Below are 14231 nucleotides of genomic sequence, written 5' to 3' on the forward strand. Positions count from 1 at the left end.
AATTATTATTACTTTGTATTATTCACAATCAAATCCTGAGGGCAGACCAACCTAAACAAACAAGTAATCTACTGTATGTACAGCAGTTTTTACTAAACCAACATCCTGTATGTTATCTACTGTAGCTATCTACTCTATTTTATAGTAAACTTAAAATTACATTACTATTACTGTGCCTTCAGAAAGTATTCACACCCTTTGACTTATACCACATTTTTTTGTGTTAAACATTGATTTAATTAAGATTTTGTGTCAATGCTCTACACACAATACCCCAAAATGGCAAAGTAAAATTGTTTTTTGACATTTTTACTAATGAATTAAAAATGAAAAGCTGCAATGTCTTGCTTGAGTCGATAAGCTTTCAACTCCTAAATAAGTTCACATATATTGCATGGACTCACTCTGTGTGCAATAATAGTGTTTAACATGCTTTTTGAATGACTACCTCATCTCTGTACCCCACACATACAATTATCAGTCGAGCAGTGAATTTCAAACACAGATTCAACCACAAAAACCTGGGAGGTTTTCCAATGCCTCGCAAAGAAGGGCACCTATGGGTAGATGGATAAATAAAAAAGAAGCAGACATTGAATATCCCTTTGCACATGGTGAAGTTATTTATTACAGTTTGGATGATGTATCAACGGCCAGCAACATACCGGCCAGCAGCATACCAGCCTGCATGCAACTGCTGGCGTGCCTCTGGTTCTGGTCGGTCCCTGGGTGGGAGACCAGATGCTGCTGGAAGTGGTGTTGGAGGGCCAGTAGGCGGCAGTCTTTCATCTGGTCTAAATAAACATCCCAATTCCCAAGGGCAGGGTGCTGTCTTTCGGATGGGACATTAAACGGTTGTCCTGACTCTCTGTGGTCACTAAAGATCCCATGGCACTTAATGTAAGAGTAGGGGTGTTAACCCTGGTGTTCTGGCTAAATTCCCAATCTGGCCCTCATACCATCATGGCCACCTAATCAACCCCAGCTTACAATAGTCTCTTTTGTCCTCTCCCCTGTAAATGTTCCCCAGGTTGTTGCTGTAAATGAGAATGTGTTCTCGGACAACTTACCTGGTAAAATAAATAAATACAAATTAAACCCCCGGTCACTAGAAAGATGTAGGCGTCCTGCCTAACTCAGTTGCCGGAGAGGAAGGAAACCGCTCAGGGATTTCCCCATGAGGCTAATGGGGACTAAAACAGTTAGACTTGAATAGCTGTGATAGGAGAAAACTGAGGATGGATCAACATTGTAGTTACGCCACAATACTAGTGAAAAGAATAAAAATGTTCCAGAACATACAGACTTGCTCAAATGTATTGGTACCGTTACAGCTCAATGAAATAATGCTTCATTCCTCGAAAAAAGTGATGAAATTAAAAGCTATTTTATCATGTATACTTGCATGCCTTTTGGTATGCCATAGAATAAAGCAAAGAAACTGTGAAAAAAAACATGAATTATTCTACAAAGATATTCTAGAATGGCCTGGACACATTTGTTGGTACCCCTTAGAAAAGATAAATACTCGGATTATAGTGATATTTCAGACTAATTTGTTTCTTTAATTAGTATCACGTCTCCAATCTTGTAATCAGTCATTCAGCCTATTTAAATGGAGTAAAGTAGTCACTGTGCTGTTTGGTATCATTGTGTGCACCACACTGAACATGGACCAGAGTAAAGTAGTCACTGTGCTGTTTGGTATCATTGTGTGCACCACACTGAACATGGACCAGAGTAAAGTAGTCACTGAGCTGTTTGGTATCATTGTGTGCACCACACTGAACATGGACCAGAGTAAAGTAGTCACTGTGCTGTTTGGTATCATTGTGTGCACCACACTGAACATGGACCAGAGTAAAGTAGTCACTGTGCTGTTTGGTATCATTGTGTGCACCACACTGAACATGGACCAGAGTAAAGTAGTCACTGTGCTGTTTGGTATCATTGTGTGCACCACACTGAACATGGACCAGAGTAAAGTAGTCACTGTGCTGTTTGGTATCATTGTGTGCACCACACTGAACATGGACCAGAGTAAAGTAGTCACTGTGCTGTTTGGTATCATTGTGTGCACCACACTGAACATGGACCAGAGTAAAGTAGTCACTGTGCTGTTTGGTATCATTGTGTGCACCACACTGAACATGGACCAGAGTAAAGTAGTCACTGTGCTGTTTGGTATCATTGTGTGCACCACACTGAACATGGACCAGAGTAAAGTAGTCACTGTGCTGTTTGGTATCATTGTGTGCACCACACTGAACATGGACCAGAGTAAAGTAGTCACTGTGCTGTTTGGTATCATTGTGTGCACCACACTGAACATGGACCAGAGTAAAGTAGTCACTGTGCTGTTTGGTATCATTGTGTGCACCACACTGAACATGGACCAGAGTAAAGTAGTCACTGTGCTGTTTGGTATCATTGTGTGCACCACACTGAACATGGACCAGAGTAAAGTAGTCACTGTGCTGTTTGGTATCATTGTGTGCACCACACTGAACATGGACCAGAGTAAAGTAGTCACTGTGCTGTTTGGTATCATTGTGTGCACCACACTGAACATGGACCAGAGAAAGCTAAGGAGAGATTTGTCTGAGGAGATCAGAAAGACAATAATAGACAAGCATGGTAAAGGTAAAGGCTACAATACCATCTCTAAGCAGCTTGATGTTCCTGTGACAACAGTTGCAAATATTATTAAGAAGTTTAAGGTCCATGGAACTGTAGCCAGTCTCCTTGGACACGGCCGCAAGAGGAAAATATACCCCAGATTGAACAGAAGGATAGTGTGAATGGTAGAAAAAGAAACAAAAACGACTTCCAAAGAGATACAAGCTGAACTCCAAGGTGAAGGTACGTCCATTTCTAAATCATATCGAACACCTATGGAAAGAACTGAAACTTGCAGTCTGGAGAAGGCACCCATCAAACCTGAGACAGCTGGAGCAGTTTGCTCAGGAAGAGTGGGCCAAACTACCTGTTAACAGGTGCAGAAGTCTCATTGAGAGTTACAGAAAACGTTTGATTGCAGTGATTGCCTCTAAAGGTTGTGCAACAAAATATTAGGTTAAGGGTCCCATCATTTTTGTTTATGCCATTTTCATTTGTTTTTTATTATTTACAATATTATGTTGAATAAAAAGTCTAAAGCAAAGTCTGATTTCTATTAAATATGGAATAAAAAATGGTGGATGTCAATTATTTTTGTCAGTTTCAAGTTATTTCAGAGAAAATGGTGTATTCTTCGTTTTTTGTGAAGGGTTACCAACAAGTTTGAGAATGTCTGTACATCCTGTTTGCAATAAGGCACTAAACTAAAACTGCAGAAAATGTGGCAAAAAAATGTACTGCATCTCCTGAATACGAAGTGTTTATGTTGGTGGCAAATCCAACACAATACTGAGGACCACTCTTCATATTTTTAAGCATGGTTGTGGCTGCATCATGTTAAGGGTTTTCTTGTCATCAGCAAGGACTAGCAAGGAAGGACAAATTTTTTTAGGATAAAAAGAAACGGAATAGAGCTAAGCACAGGCAAAATCCCAGAGGAAAACCTGGTTCAGTCTGCTTTCCAACAGACACTGGGAGACAAAACCTTTCAGCAGGACAATCATCTAAAACACAAGGCCAAATATATAGTGCATTCGGAAAGTATTCAGAACCCTTGACTTTTTCCACATTTTCTTAGGTTAGGGCCTTATTCTAACATTGATTCAATTGTTTTTCCCTCATCAATCTACACACAATACCCCATAATAACAAAGCAAACTGTTTAAAAAATAAATAAAAAATTGCAAATGTATATAAAAACAAAAAAACAATATGACATTTACATAAGTATTCAGACCCTTTACTCAGTACTTTGTTGAAGCACCTTTGGCAGTGATTACAGCCTTGAGTCTTCTTGGGTATGACCCTGCAAGCTTGGCTCACCTGTATTTGGGGAGTTTGTGCCATTCTTCTCTGCAGATCCTCTCAAGCTCTGTTAGGTTGGATGGGGAGCATCGCTGCACAGCTATTTTCAGGTCTCTTCGGAGAAGTTCGATCAAGTTCAAGTCCGGGCTCTGGCTGGACCACTCAAGACCATTCAGAGACTTGTCCCAAATCCACTCCTGCGTTGTCTTGGGAGTGTGCTTACGGTCATTGTCCTGTTGGAAGGTGAACCTTCACCCCAGTCTGAGGTCCTGAGCGCTCTGGAGCAGGTTTTCATCAAGGATCTCTCTGTACTTTTCTCTGTTCATCTTTGCCTCGATCCTGACTAGTCTCCCAGTCCCTGCCACTAAAGAATATCCCCACAGTATGATGCTGCCACCACCATGTTTCACCGTAGGGATGGTGCCAGGTTTCCTCCAGATGTGATGCTTTGCATTCAGGCCAAAGAGTTCAATCTTGCTTTCATCAGACCAGAGAATCATGTTTCGCATCATCTGAGAGTCCTTTAGGTGCCTTTTGGCAAACTCCAAGTGGACTGTCATTTGCCTTTTACTGAGGAGTGGCTTCCGGCTTCCGTCTGGCCACTCTACCATAAAGGCCTGATTAGTGGAATGCTGCAGAGATGGTTGTCCTTCTAGAAGGTTCTCCCATCTCCACAGAGAAACTCTGGAGCTCTGTCAGAGTGACCATCGGGTTCTTGGTCACCTCCCTGACTAAGGCCCTTCTCCACTGATTGCTCAGTTTGGCTGGGTGGCCAGCTCTAGTAAGAGTCTTGGTGGTTCCAATCTTCTTCCATTTAAGAATGATGGAGGCATTGTGTTCTTGGGGACCTTGAATGTTGTAGAAATGTTTTGGTACCCTTCCCCAGATCTGTGCCTTGACACAATCTCAGAGCTCAGTCTCACAGTCTCAGAGCTCTACGGGCAATTCCTTCAACCTCATGGCTTGGTTTTTGCTCTGACATGCACTGTCATGCACTGTCAACTGTGGGACCTTATATAGACAGGTGTATGCCTTTCCAAATCATGTCCAATCAATTGAATTTACAACAGGTGGACTCCAATCAAGTTGTAGAAACATCTCAAGGATGATCAATGGAAAGAGGATTCACCTTAGCTACAATTTCGAGTCTCATAGCAAAGGGTCTGAATACTTATGTAAATAAGGCATTTCTGTTTTTTATTTTTAATACATTTGCAAAAAATAAAAAAAATCCGCTTTGTCATTAAGGAGTATTTTGTGTAGATTAATTGTACACTCCCCAGCCAGTTTATTAGGTGCACCACCACTTTCATGAAAATGGTTCACTCCTACAGACAGTGAGTCACGTGGCCGTGGCTTGTTTTATAAAGCAGGCAGACAGGCATCGAGGCATTCAGTTACTGTTAGTTTGAACGTTAGAATAGGCAAAACAAGTGACCTAAGTGACTTGGAGCGTGATATGATCGTCGCTGCCAGGCGAGCCGGATCCAGTATCTCAGAAACAGCTTGTCCTACTCGGCTTTTTACGTGTGACACTGTCTATGGTTTACAGAGAACGGTGTGACAAACAAACAACATCCAGTCAGCAGCAGTCCTGTGGGCGAAAACGGCTTGTTGATGAGAGAGGTCAAAGGAGGATGGCAAGAACCGTGCAAGCTAACAGGCAGGCCAGAAACAGATAAATAAGGGTGCAGTACAACAGTTTTGTGCAGAACAGCATCTTGGAACGCACAACTTGTCGATCCTTGTCACGGATGGGCTATTGCAGCAGATGACCACACTGGGTTCCACTCCCAAGTGGCGAAGCGGTCTAAGGCACTGTATTTCAGTGCTAAAGGCGTCACTACAGACCCTGGTTCGATTCCAGGCTGTATAACAACCAGCTGTGATTGGGAGTCCCATAGGGTGGTGCATAATTGGTCTAGCTTCGTCCGGGTTAGGGTTTGGCCGGGGTAGGCCATCATTGTAAATAAGAATTTGTTCTTAACTTACTTGCCTATTTAAATAAAGGTTAAATAAATAAAAAATGAAACTGTAGCTGCAACATTTAACTAACACAACAACATGAAACTGTAACAGCAACATTGAACTAACACAGCACCATGAAACTGTAACAGCAACATGAAACTGTAACAGCAACATTGAACTAACACAGCAACATTGAACTAACACAGCAACATTGAACTAACACAGCAATATGAAACTGTAACTCCAACATTGAACTAACACAGCAACATTGAACTAACACAGCAACATAAAACTTTTGTACATATTTTGTACAGTTCTAGAACTTCTATTTAGATTACTGCTGTACCTCCAGCAGGCTTGGCATGACGAATTTGATCCTGGTAATTATGACACACCTCTTCATTGACAACCTGTCAGTGAGGAGAGATGAGGCCTGAGACTGTAGTTGGTTTGTGTGACTGTCCGAAGTAACACCCTATTCCCTACATAGTGCATTACTTTAGACTGGGGCCCTGGTCAAAAGTAGGGCACTAGATAGGGAATAGGGTGCCGTTTTGGCCATTCACTCTCAATTCCCGGGCCAAGGGTTCATTCATATCCTGATGAAACATGCATCTATCAAAACCAAAATTGGATGCCTTGGAAATGATCTACTAACCAGGATAAATGTACAACGTTGACAGAAATCCTCATGAAGGCTATACAAAGATACATATTATTCTCCATCTGTACTTTGAAGGTTCAGGTCCCTGCCGTTCTACTTTAAGTTTTAGAGGATCTGAGTTTGTATTTGTGTGCGAGAGATAGAGAAGGAGTGACTTGTGCGAAGAAGCGAGACAGCTGTGCTGGATGTGTCATATGTGCCCACAGTGGGACGTGCCAGATCAATGCAGCAGGCCAGGGTGGGTTAAGTAGCTGGGCAATGGCTCTCAAGCAGGTGGAAGGCAGGCTCCTGGCAGGCTGGCCTCCAGGCCATAGGCGCCCCTCTCATGTGCAGCTGTCCAGGCAGGGCCTGTTGTGGCTGTGGCAAGGATATGTTATAGGGCTGGGGCTGTCATGCCAAGGAATGAGCCAAGTGGGTGACTAACCACAGGCCGTGTGTCCTGGACACAGTGGACAGACCCCTGCAGGTGTTGCTCATGGATTGTGCCATTACCCATCAGGCCCCTCCACAACGATGGGAACCACAACAGACTAGAGATTCTAGCCAGGATAGGGAACATGATATTCTAGAGGCAACCGATAGGACAACAGTCACCAAATGGAGACCTGGGGCATCACAGAGGTGGAAACAAGCAGCTCAAATGAACTGGTTTTAGGAGATGGTGATTAACTTTGCCATTGAGAGTCACAATATTGTGTAGCAAATCTGTTGCCTGCAATTGTTATCGCTGAATGAAATAAGCCTCATGGTTAGAAAACACAAATCTGTCTTGCTGTGTGACTGTTATATGAGCAGGGAAACTGTAAGTAAATTGGGGGCAAATGACTTTGAATCCATTGTTGGCAAAAGTTCTCCACAACATTCTCAGTTTGGATAAGCTACTGACCAGTCCTGGGTTCACACCAAGTAATCCAGGATCAGACTATTGGGTTTCATCCAAATAAATTGTTTTTATGTAGCCATTTTGTTGTTGCTCTAAAGGGAATTCATATCTTGCTGTTCCACAGGAAAACAACCCATAAGTCACTCTCAGTTGTGATTATGCTACAAAAAGGCTTGAATGTAATAGGTTTATTCCTCATAGTCTGAAGTGCTTTAAATTGATTGTAGCCTATTTATCTCACATTTTGTGTTCATGATTCATGATAACAATGCATACTAAGAAAAATAAGCTTGCAAAAATCAGTCTAATTTAAGAATGCCATATCAATCAAAATCAAATCAAGCACATCAATTTCCAATAAAGACAAACAATCACAACCTCAGGATTTTTATCTTCTACATTTAATTTGGTGCAAATCTTGCATGCCTAATGCACAAACAGCAGCAATTGGTGTCAAGGGAGGAAATCCTCTCACACACATGGCACAGTAAGAGCCTTTCCCATTACCAACTCCGCCCCTCTCATCTTGTAGTTTACTGTAGCAGCAACTGCGGGCTTCAGACGGATCACACTTGCTTTCACCATCAGAGCTTAGTCAAATGTTCCTTTCTTACCTGCGCGCCTCATTCAGCCTTTTAAGTCCCACTTACCTCCGTCGCAATGAGGACATACCTTGCGACCGGACAGAGTTCATTCACTATTTCGGTTGTTTGTGGGATTTTTGTGTCCTTTTCCATCTCTCCGCATGGAGGGCTCTGTGGGCTGACTTGTAATAACCCCTCTCCCGTGGCTCCGCTGCAGGAGTTGGTGCACCGGTCTAGAGTTGTGTTTGAGGGAAAGCTTCAAGAAGACGGGCGCAAGAGAGATATCAACCGACGAGAGCGGGAAAAGCTACTCAATCAAAGAGCTGGTGGTACACGGAATGAGAGCGCGGTCCAGAGAATGAAAGGAGAAGTTGATTTGTCGTCAGAGTCTGTGCCAAACAGGACGTCAGAGTCGGAACCATACCAGGTTAGGATAAGGGTCCATCAAGTATGGGAAGTAAAAGCGGGAGGGCTCGAGAAGGATTCTGTCGTTTCTATTGTCTGGAACCGGGGTGATAACTGTTTGACATTGACTAAAGACACAAGATACATGTTTTTCATGGAACCCACGAATGACACCTCGGTGTTCCACGCCGTTTTCCCACCTGTCGAGACGCGGCGAGCTGTCCGAAAGGATGTCAGCAAAGTGCTCTGCCAAGAATGTGGTAAGTGCAGGGTGATAGCCCACTCTGCTAATAACGTGGAACTTTCTGCTGGTCCATAATCTGACAAAATGTCATTTCAAAATGTGTGTTCAGACAGATAGGGCGTATGACCCTGTGATGCACGGCCAAACCCTCATAAATGATAATTTCGGACAATTTTACAACTTTAAAGCATGACATTGACAGCCCAATTGTGTCCATACATTTCACTCAAGGCGAATTGGGGCAGCTGCAGTGAGCTCTGGATAAAGTTAAATATTGGAACGTAGCCAAAGAATGTCATATTGTCATATCCAAAATGACTTTGGTCACTAAGGGCATGCATGATTAGGCATGTAGGCTAAATGGGCGTCATGAGATGACAAGCCATAAGGTGAGAGAGCGGTGTTTACCGGGCGGGCTCACCCAGATGTGTCAATGTCGCGATACCTCGGGAGCTCTCTACACGCGGTGGTGCTGAATGTTCATTGACTGGGAATTCCAACTTCCGTTGCTAAACGGGGGTGGGGGGCACAGACGTCAGTTCACGTCTAGTTTTCATTTACATTTGGTTGAGTTAACAACTAACGTGACTTCAACGTGAAATAAACCAAAAATTGTCACCCTGTCATAGAATTTTGGTTAAATGTTGGGTAAAAAAAAAATCCCTTATGTTCTTGGCTTTTTGCAAATCCAATCAGTCTTCTACGTTGATTTAACTTCATCACATTGCATTTTTTGGGCTGAAATTATGTGGAAACGATCGTTTTTTTGCCCAGTGGACAGGTAGGCTACATTTAGCAGCACACCTCATCTGTTTTGTGATAAAAGTTTATTGAGGATGGAAATCTAGCTATGTCATTCGAAAATTTTAGACTGGCCATATTCTGTCTAAGGGGACAATCACGTTTTTTATTTGATAGTTAACCCATTCAGTTAACTGGTATTCAGGGGGCAAGAGTTCATGCTCTCACAATATTTTCTCTTACATCAATTCTCTTTTCAGATAAGGTGATACACTTGTGTTATAAGCATATGTTGAAGATAATCTCTTACTCTTTAATCACATTCAACCACACCTAGTACATCTCATATTGTCTGTACACTGATGCAGTTATTTTATATGCCACAGAGGAAATACAAACATTCAGGAGTCGACAGACTTTATAATCCATTTTGGTTGCCAGCATAATTACCCGGGGGAGGGGGTGCACTAATGTTATCAGGTTCACAATGAGGACCATTACCCAAATCCCCAGGGCATAAAGTGCACTCACTGTTCATGAACAGTGACAGTCGTTTGGGATGCAAATTCATCCAGTGGCCGTAAAATGCCCAAGATCTATAAAGGGGAATGCTTTTGTCATTTTGGAATGAGGGAGGTCCTTGTACACATCCCAGTGGCGCTCCTCTGTGACAAAACACTAATGAGAGAGAATATCATGTCTGTATTCTGCAGTGTCTACACACTGCTTGACTGCGTGTGGGTGGAAAATGACCATTATTGTGCACAATTTCAATAGTATTGATTAGGAAAAAAGTATGAATTAAATAACATAGACTCAGTTATATCATATAGGCTATGTTAGATAAGGTCTCGTGTTGGATTCGGCATCAGTTTTTGCAGCCACATCAAATCCTTAATTTCCAAGTAGGCTATTGCTTCATGTACTATGGGCACATACATAATTCTTGTAAGGAGCTTTGGGTTGTTCATGAGCTCAATGTTTGGTTTTCGTTTTCCTCTCAACTAGACTTTAGTACAATTGCTCAAATATGTCTGATACATTCCTTTCCAAGTCCCGATTCCATTAGTTCTCCATGGAGACCCAACAATGTACTGTGAGTACAGTGCACTGTAGCCTAGATTGTCCCTTTCGTGGAACTGCTGGTACAGAATGATGAGTACAGATTCTTTGTCTGTTAGTGATTGATAAACATGACAAACATGACAACCCCTTCAGAACACCTATGCTATACTAAGAGTAGATCCAGTGAATGAGTGATAGTGGTTTCCATGACCTGTAAAGAATGGGTGTGTTTTCATTCAGGACCACCATAGCCCTGTATAGTCCATGGTGCTATGTTCACGCTCAGAGTGCCGTGGAAGAACTAAAGGGACATATGTCCATTTCCTCCCCAGCCCGAGGACAGGTGCTACTCTGATGATGTGAGGATGGATCCACCCTGGACAGAAGGGACAGCAGTGGCTCACAGTAGTAAAAAGGGTTTCAGGTGGCGAAACACAGTTTGTCATGAAAAGACCATGTGTTCCAAGTCCTGAAGCAAAACAAGGATCAAAGTAGAGAAGGTTTCTATAAAATACCTTGAAGTGCTGTATGTGAAATGTTTTGTTCCATTTCTCAATAGACGCCCACGCTTTGTTCATTGCTTTTGACCACATTTTCAGAGAATGCATGTGATATGCAAATGCTCCTGAGTGGTGCAGCCGTCTAAGGCACTGCATCTCAGTGCTTGAGGTGTCTTTACAGACACCCTGGTTCAAATCCAGGCTGTATCACAACCGGCTGTGATTGGGAGTCCCATAGGGCGGCGCACAATTGGCCCAGCATTGTCTGGGTTTGGCCGGTGTAGGTCGTCATTATAAATATATAAAATAATTTGTTCTTAACTGACTTGCGTAGTTAAATAAAGGTTCAACTAAAAATAGATGTACCATTCAAATGTATAGTCAGATCACAGTACATTAATACAATGTAGCTACTGAAGTGATTGCTAAGCAGAGGTCGCTGGGATAATGAAGGCAGTTTACACGGAGGCACATACTACTAAATGTCATTCTGGATATACATGATGGAACAGGATCAAGTATTGGTTTCCTGATTCAAAACCGGCTATTTGACAGAGACTCAATGTAATGTGCTTAGCTTCAGCTCACAGGCCTAGAGGATAACCTCACTGTGTTCATTGTCTGTTGCTGTCCCGGTTTTAGTGGTGACTGTGTTTAGTTGGGGGGGGAAAGGGCATCGGTGTCGAAATAAACAATGCCTGCATTCCTGTTGTGAGAACTCTTTTTACCCATCTCAAGAGACAGTAAATGGCTCAATGCGAAGAACAGTTCTTTCAGACTGTGCAACCACACTGCACTAACGTTATTGTAAAGGCAGTTGTATGAGTCCCCTTTCAGAGAGGGAACCGTTTATGCTTTGCAGGGTCTTGGTAAATTCTTGTGAATTTACTATTTAGACCCAATCATGTGATGTTTCTACTCTTTAAACAATGTTTCCAGGACTGATTGATTGCAGAAAGCCACGCCTCCCTCGGGAATGACAAATTTGGATCTTTCCGACAGCGGACAGTTCCAGCTCATTTGCTTGATAATGGGGACAATGATAGAATAGATCTGTGATGCTTGAACGAAATAAGAGTCTTCTGAAAAGACGCTAGAACACAGGAGGCTGCTGAGGGGAGGACGGTTCATAATAACGGCCGAACGAAGCAATGGAATGGCATCAAACACACGGAAGCCATGTGTCTGGTGGATTTGATACCATTCCACAGATTCCGCTCCAGCCATTACTACGAGCCACCAACCTCCTGTGTGATAGAACGTGTACTTTGTTGAGTCATGTGACTTACTACTTCACAGATTGAAGAAAATCATTCCCAGAGTGTGGAGGACATTGTTCGAGGTGCACAATCAATGCTGCATTATATGAAACACTACAGGCACCTAGAGCTAGGCTCGTGTTGTAATACAACAGTTGATTTTGGGGGGATTATTAGATAGTCGAGCAGTGCTGAAACAATTATTGTATTGTTCTGTTGGGGTAAATAATATAACTGACCCACAAAGTAATTGTAAATCCAGTGTTTATGCAGAAAATACATTGTAGACTGTTGAAGTGTATAATTAAAGGCTTCTGCAAGTTTGATTCCCCTAAGAATCTAGGCTAGTTCTCATATAATCAGGAAATGAAATAAAACAACATGCTAGACATTCTGTTTAGGGATACTGTAGCAAGGCTTTACAAGAGGGAGAGAGGGAGAAAGATCATTTAGTTCTTATGTTTTTTTAACAGAACACTGTACTAGTGGCAGCAACATGCAGAACTGTGAGTACAACTCAGGGTGTTTTCACATATAGTCCTCTTTAAAATAACTGATCTCAGTCCTCTTTTTAAAGCAAAATCTCAGTCCTTACATTTTAATAGCTAATATATTGCATTTAGTTAAAATATTAGGCATAATAATTGTAAATTGAAGATACTATTAACATTATTATTAGTAACAATAAATAGCAGAAGAATAACTGCAGATTAAATAATGCTGTAATTGAAAATTGTAGATCAAATGTAGGCTACTGGCCCTTTAAGAACTAGAACATATGTTGTACCCTGTGTTGTGATTATCACCTAATATGCTGTTGTCTTCTCACACTCTTCAAACCCTCATGAAGTTCTCGCCTATAGATCACATATTGCAAACAAATAATTGGAACTAAAAACTCCCAAAATATATTTTTTCTTTCTGTGCGTTCTTGACAATCTCTTATCAGTATAAAGAAAATTGCACACGTTTTTTCCACGAACCTGAGGTATAATCATTAGCCAAACGGTCAAATAAAACCAGAGTTTCTATTGGACAAATTCAGGTCGGTTCTTCCCTGTTTTGTTCCGTCTGCTTCCTTCTAAGAAACGTTTTGCAAGAGAAATCAAATCAAATCAAAATCAAGAATTGGTGTAATGAATACGCCCCTACATATCATCTTATCTATTTTATGGCACCAATGTGAGTGAGGGGTTATGGCAGGGGAAACAGTATTGCAGTAATCTAGAGTGAGGGGTTATGGCAGGGGAAACAGTATTGTAGTAATCTAGAGTGAGGGGTTATGGCAGGGGAAACAGTATTGCAGTAATCTAGAGTGAAGGGTTATGGCAGGGGAAACAGTATTGCAGTAATCTAGAGTGAGGGGTTATGGCAGGGGAAACAGTGTTACAGTAATCTAGAGTGAAGGTGAAGGGTTATATTGCAGCTAGAGGAGGGAAACAGTGTTTAGTAATCTAGAGTGAAGGGTTGGCAGGGGAAACAGTGTTGGCAGGGGAAACAGTGTTGTAGTAATCTAGAGTGAGGGGTTATGGCAGGGGAAACAGTGTTACAGTAATCTAGAGTGAGGGGTTATGGCAGGGGAAACAGTGTTACAGTAATCTAGAGTGAAGGGTTATGGCAGGGGAAACAGTGTTACAGTAATCTAGAGTGAAGGGTTATGGCAGGGGAAACAGTGTTGTAGTAATCTAGAGTGAGGGGTTATGGCAGGGGAAACAGTGTTACAGTAATCTAGAGTGAGGGGTTATGGCAGGGGAAACAGTGTTACAGTAATCTAGAGTGAGGGGTTAAGGCAGGGGAAACAGTATTGCAGTAATCTAGAGTGAGGGGTTATGGCAGGGGAAACAGTGTTACAGTAATCTAGAGTGAAGGGTTATGGCAGGGGAAACAGTGTTACAGTAATCTAGAGTGAAGGGTTATGGCAGGGGAAACAGTGTTACAGTAATCTAGAGTGAAGGGTTATGGCAGGGGAAACAGTGTTACAGTAATCTAGAGTG

At 42.2% G+C, this 14231-nt stretch overlaps 1 protein-coding gene across 4 annotated transcripts in view; it reads left to right on the forward strand.

The window, feature by feature from the left end:
• Window positions 1–8026: 8026 nt before the first annotated feature.
• Window positions 8027–14231, forward strand: part of nrg1 (neuregulin 1) — a 155328-nt gene continuing 149123 nt past the window's right edge. For all 4 annotated transcript variants that reach the window (XM_042302664.1, XM_042302665.1, XM_042302663.1 and 1 more), the window contains exon 1: window positions 8027–8688. In XM_042302664.1, the coding sequence (XP_042158598.1) occupies window positions 8100–8688 (589 nt within the window). In that variant the 5' untranslated portion in view covers window positions 8027–8099. The remainder of the gene's footprint in view (window positions 8689–14231) is intronic.

Source organism: Oncorhynchus tshawytscha, linkage group LG20 (assembly GCF_018296145.1).
Source record: "Oncorhynchus tshawytscha isolate Ot180627B linkage group LG20, Otsh_v2.0, whole genome shotgun sequence".
Classification (NCBI taxonomy): Eukaryota; Metazoa; Chordata; class Actinopteri; order Salmoniformes; family Salmonidae; genus Oncorhynchus; species Oncorhynchus tshawytscha.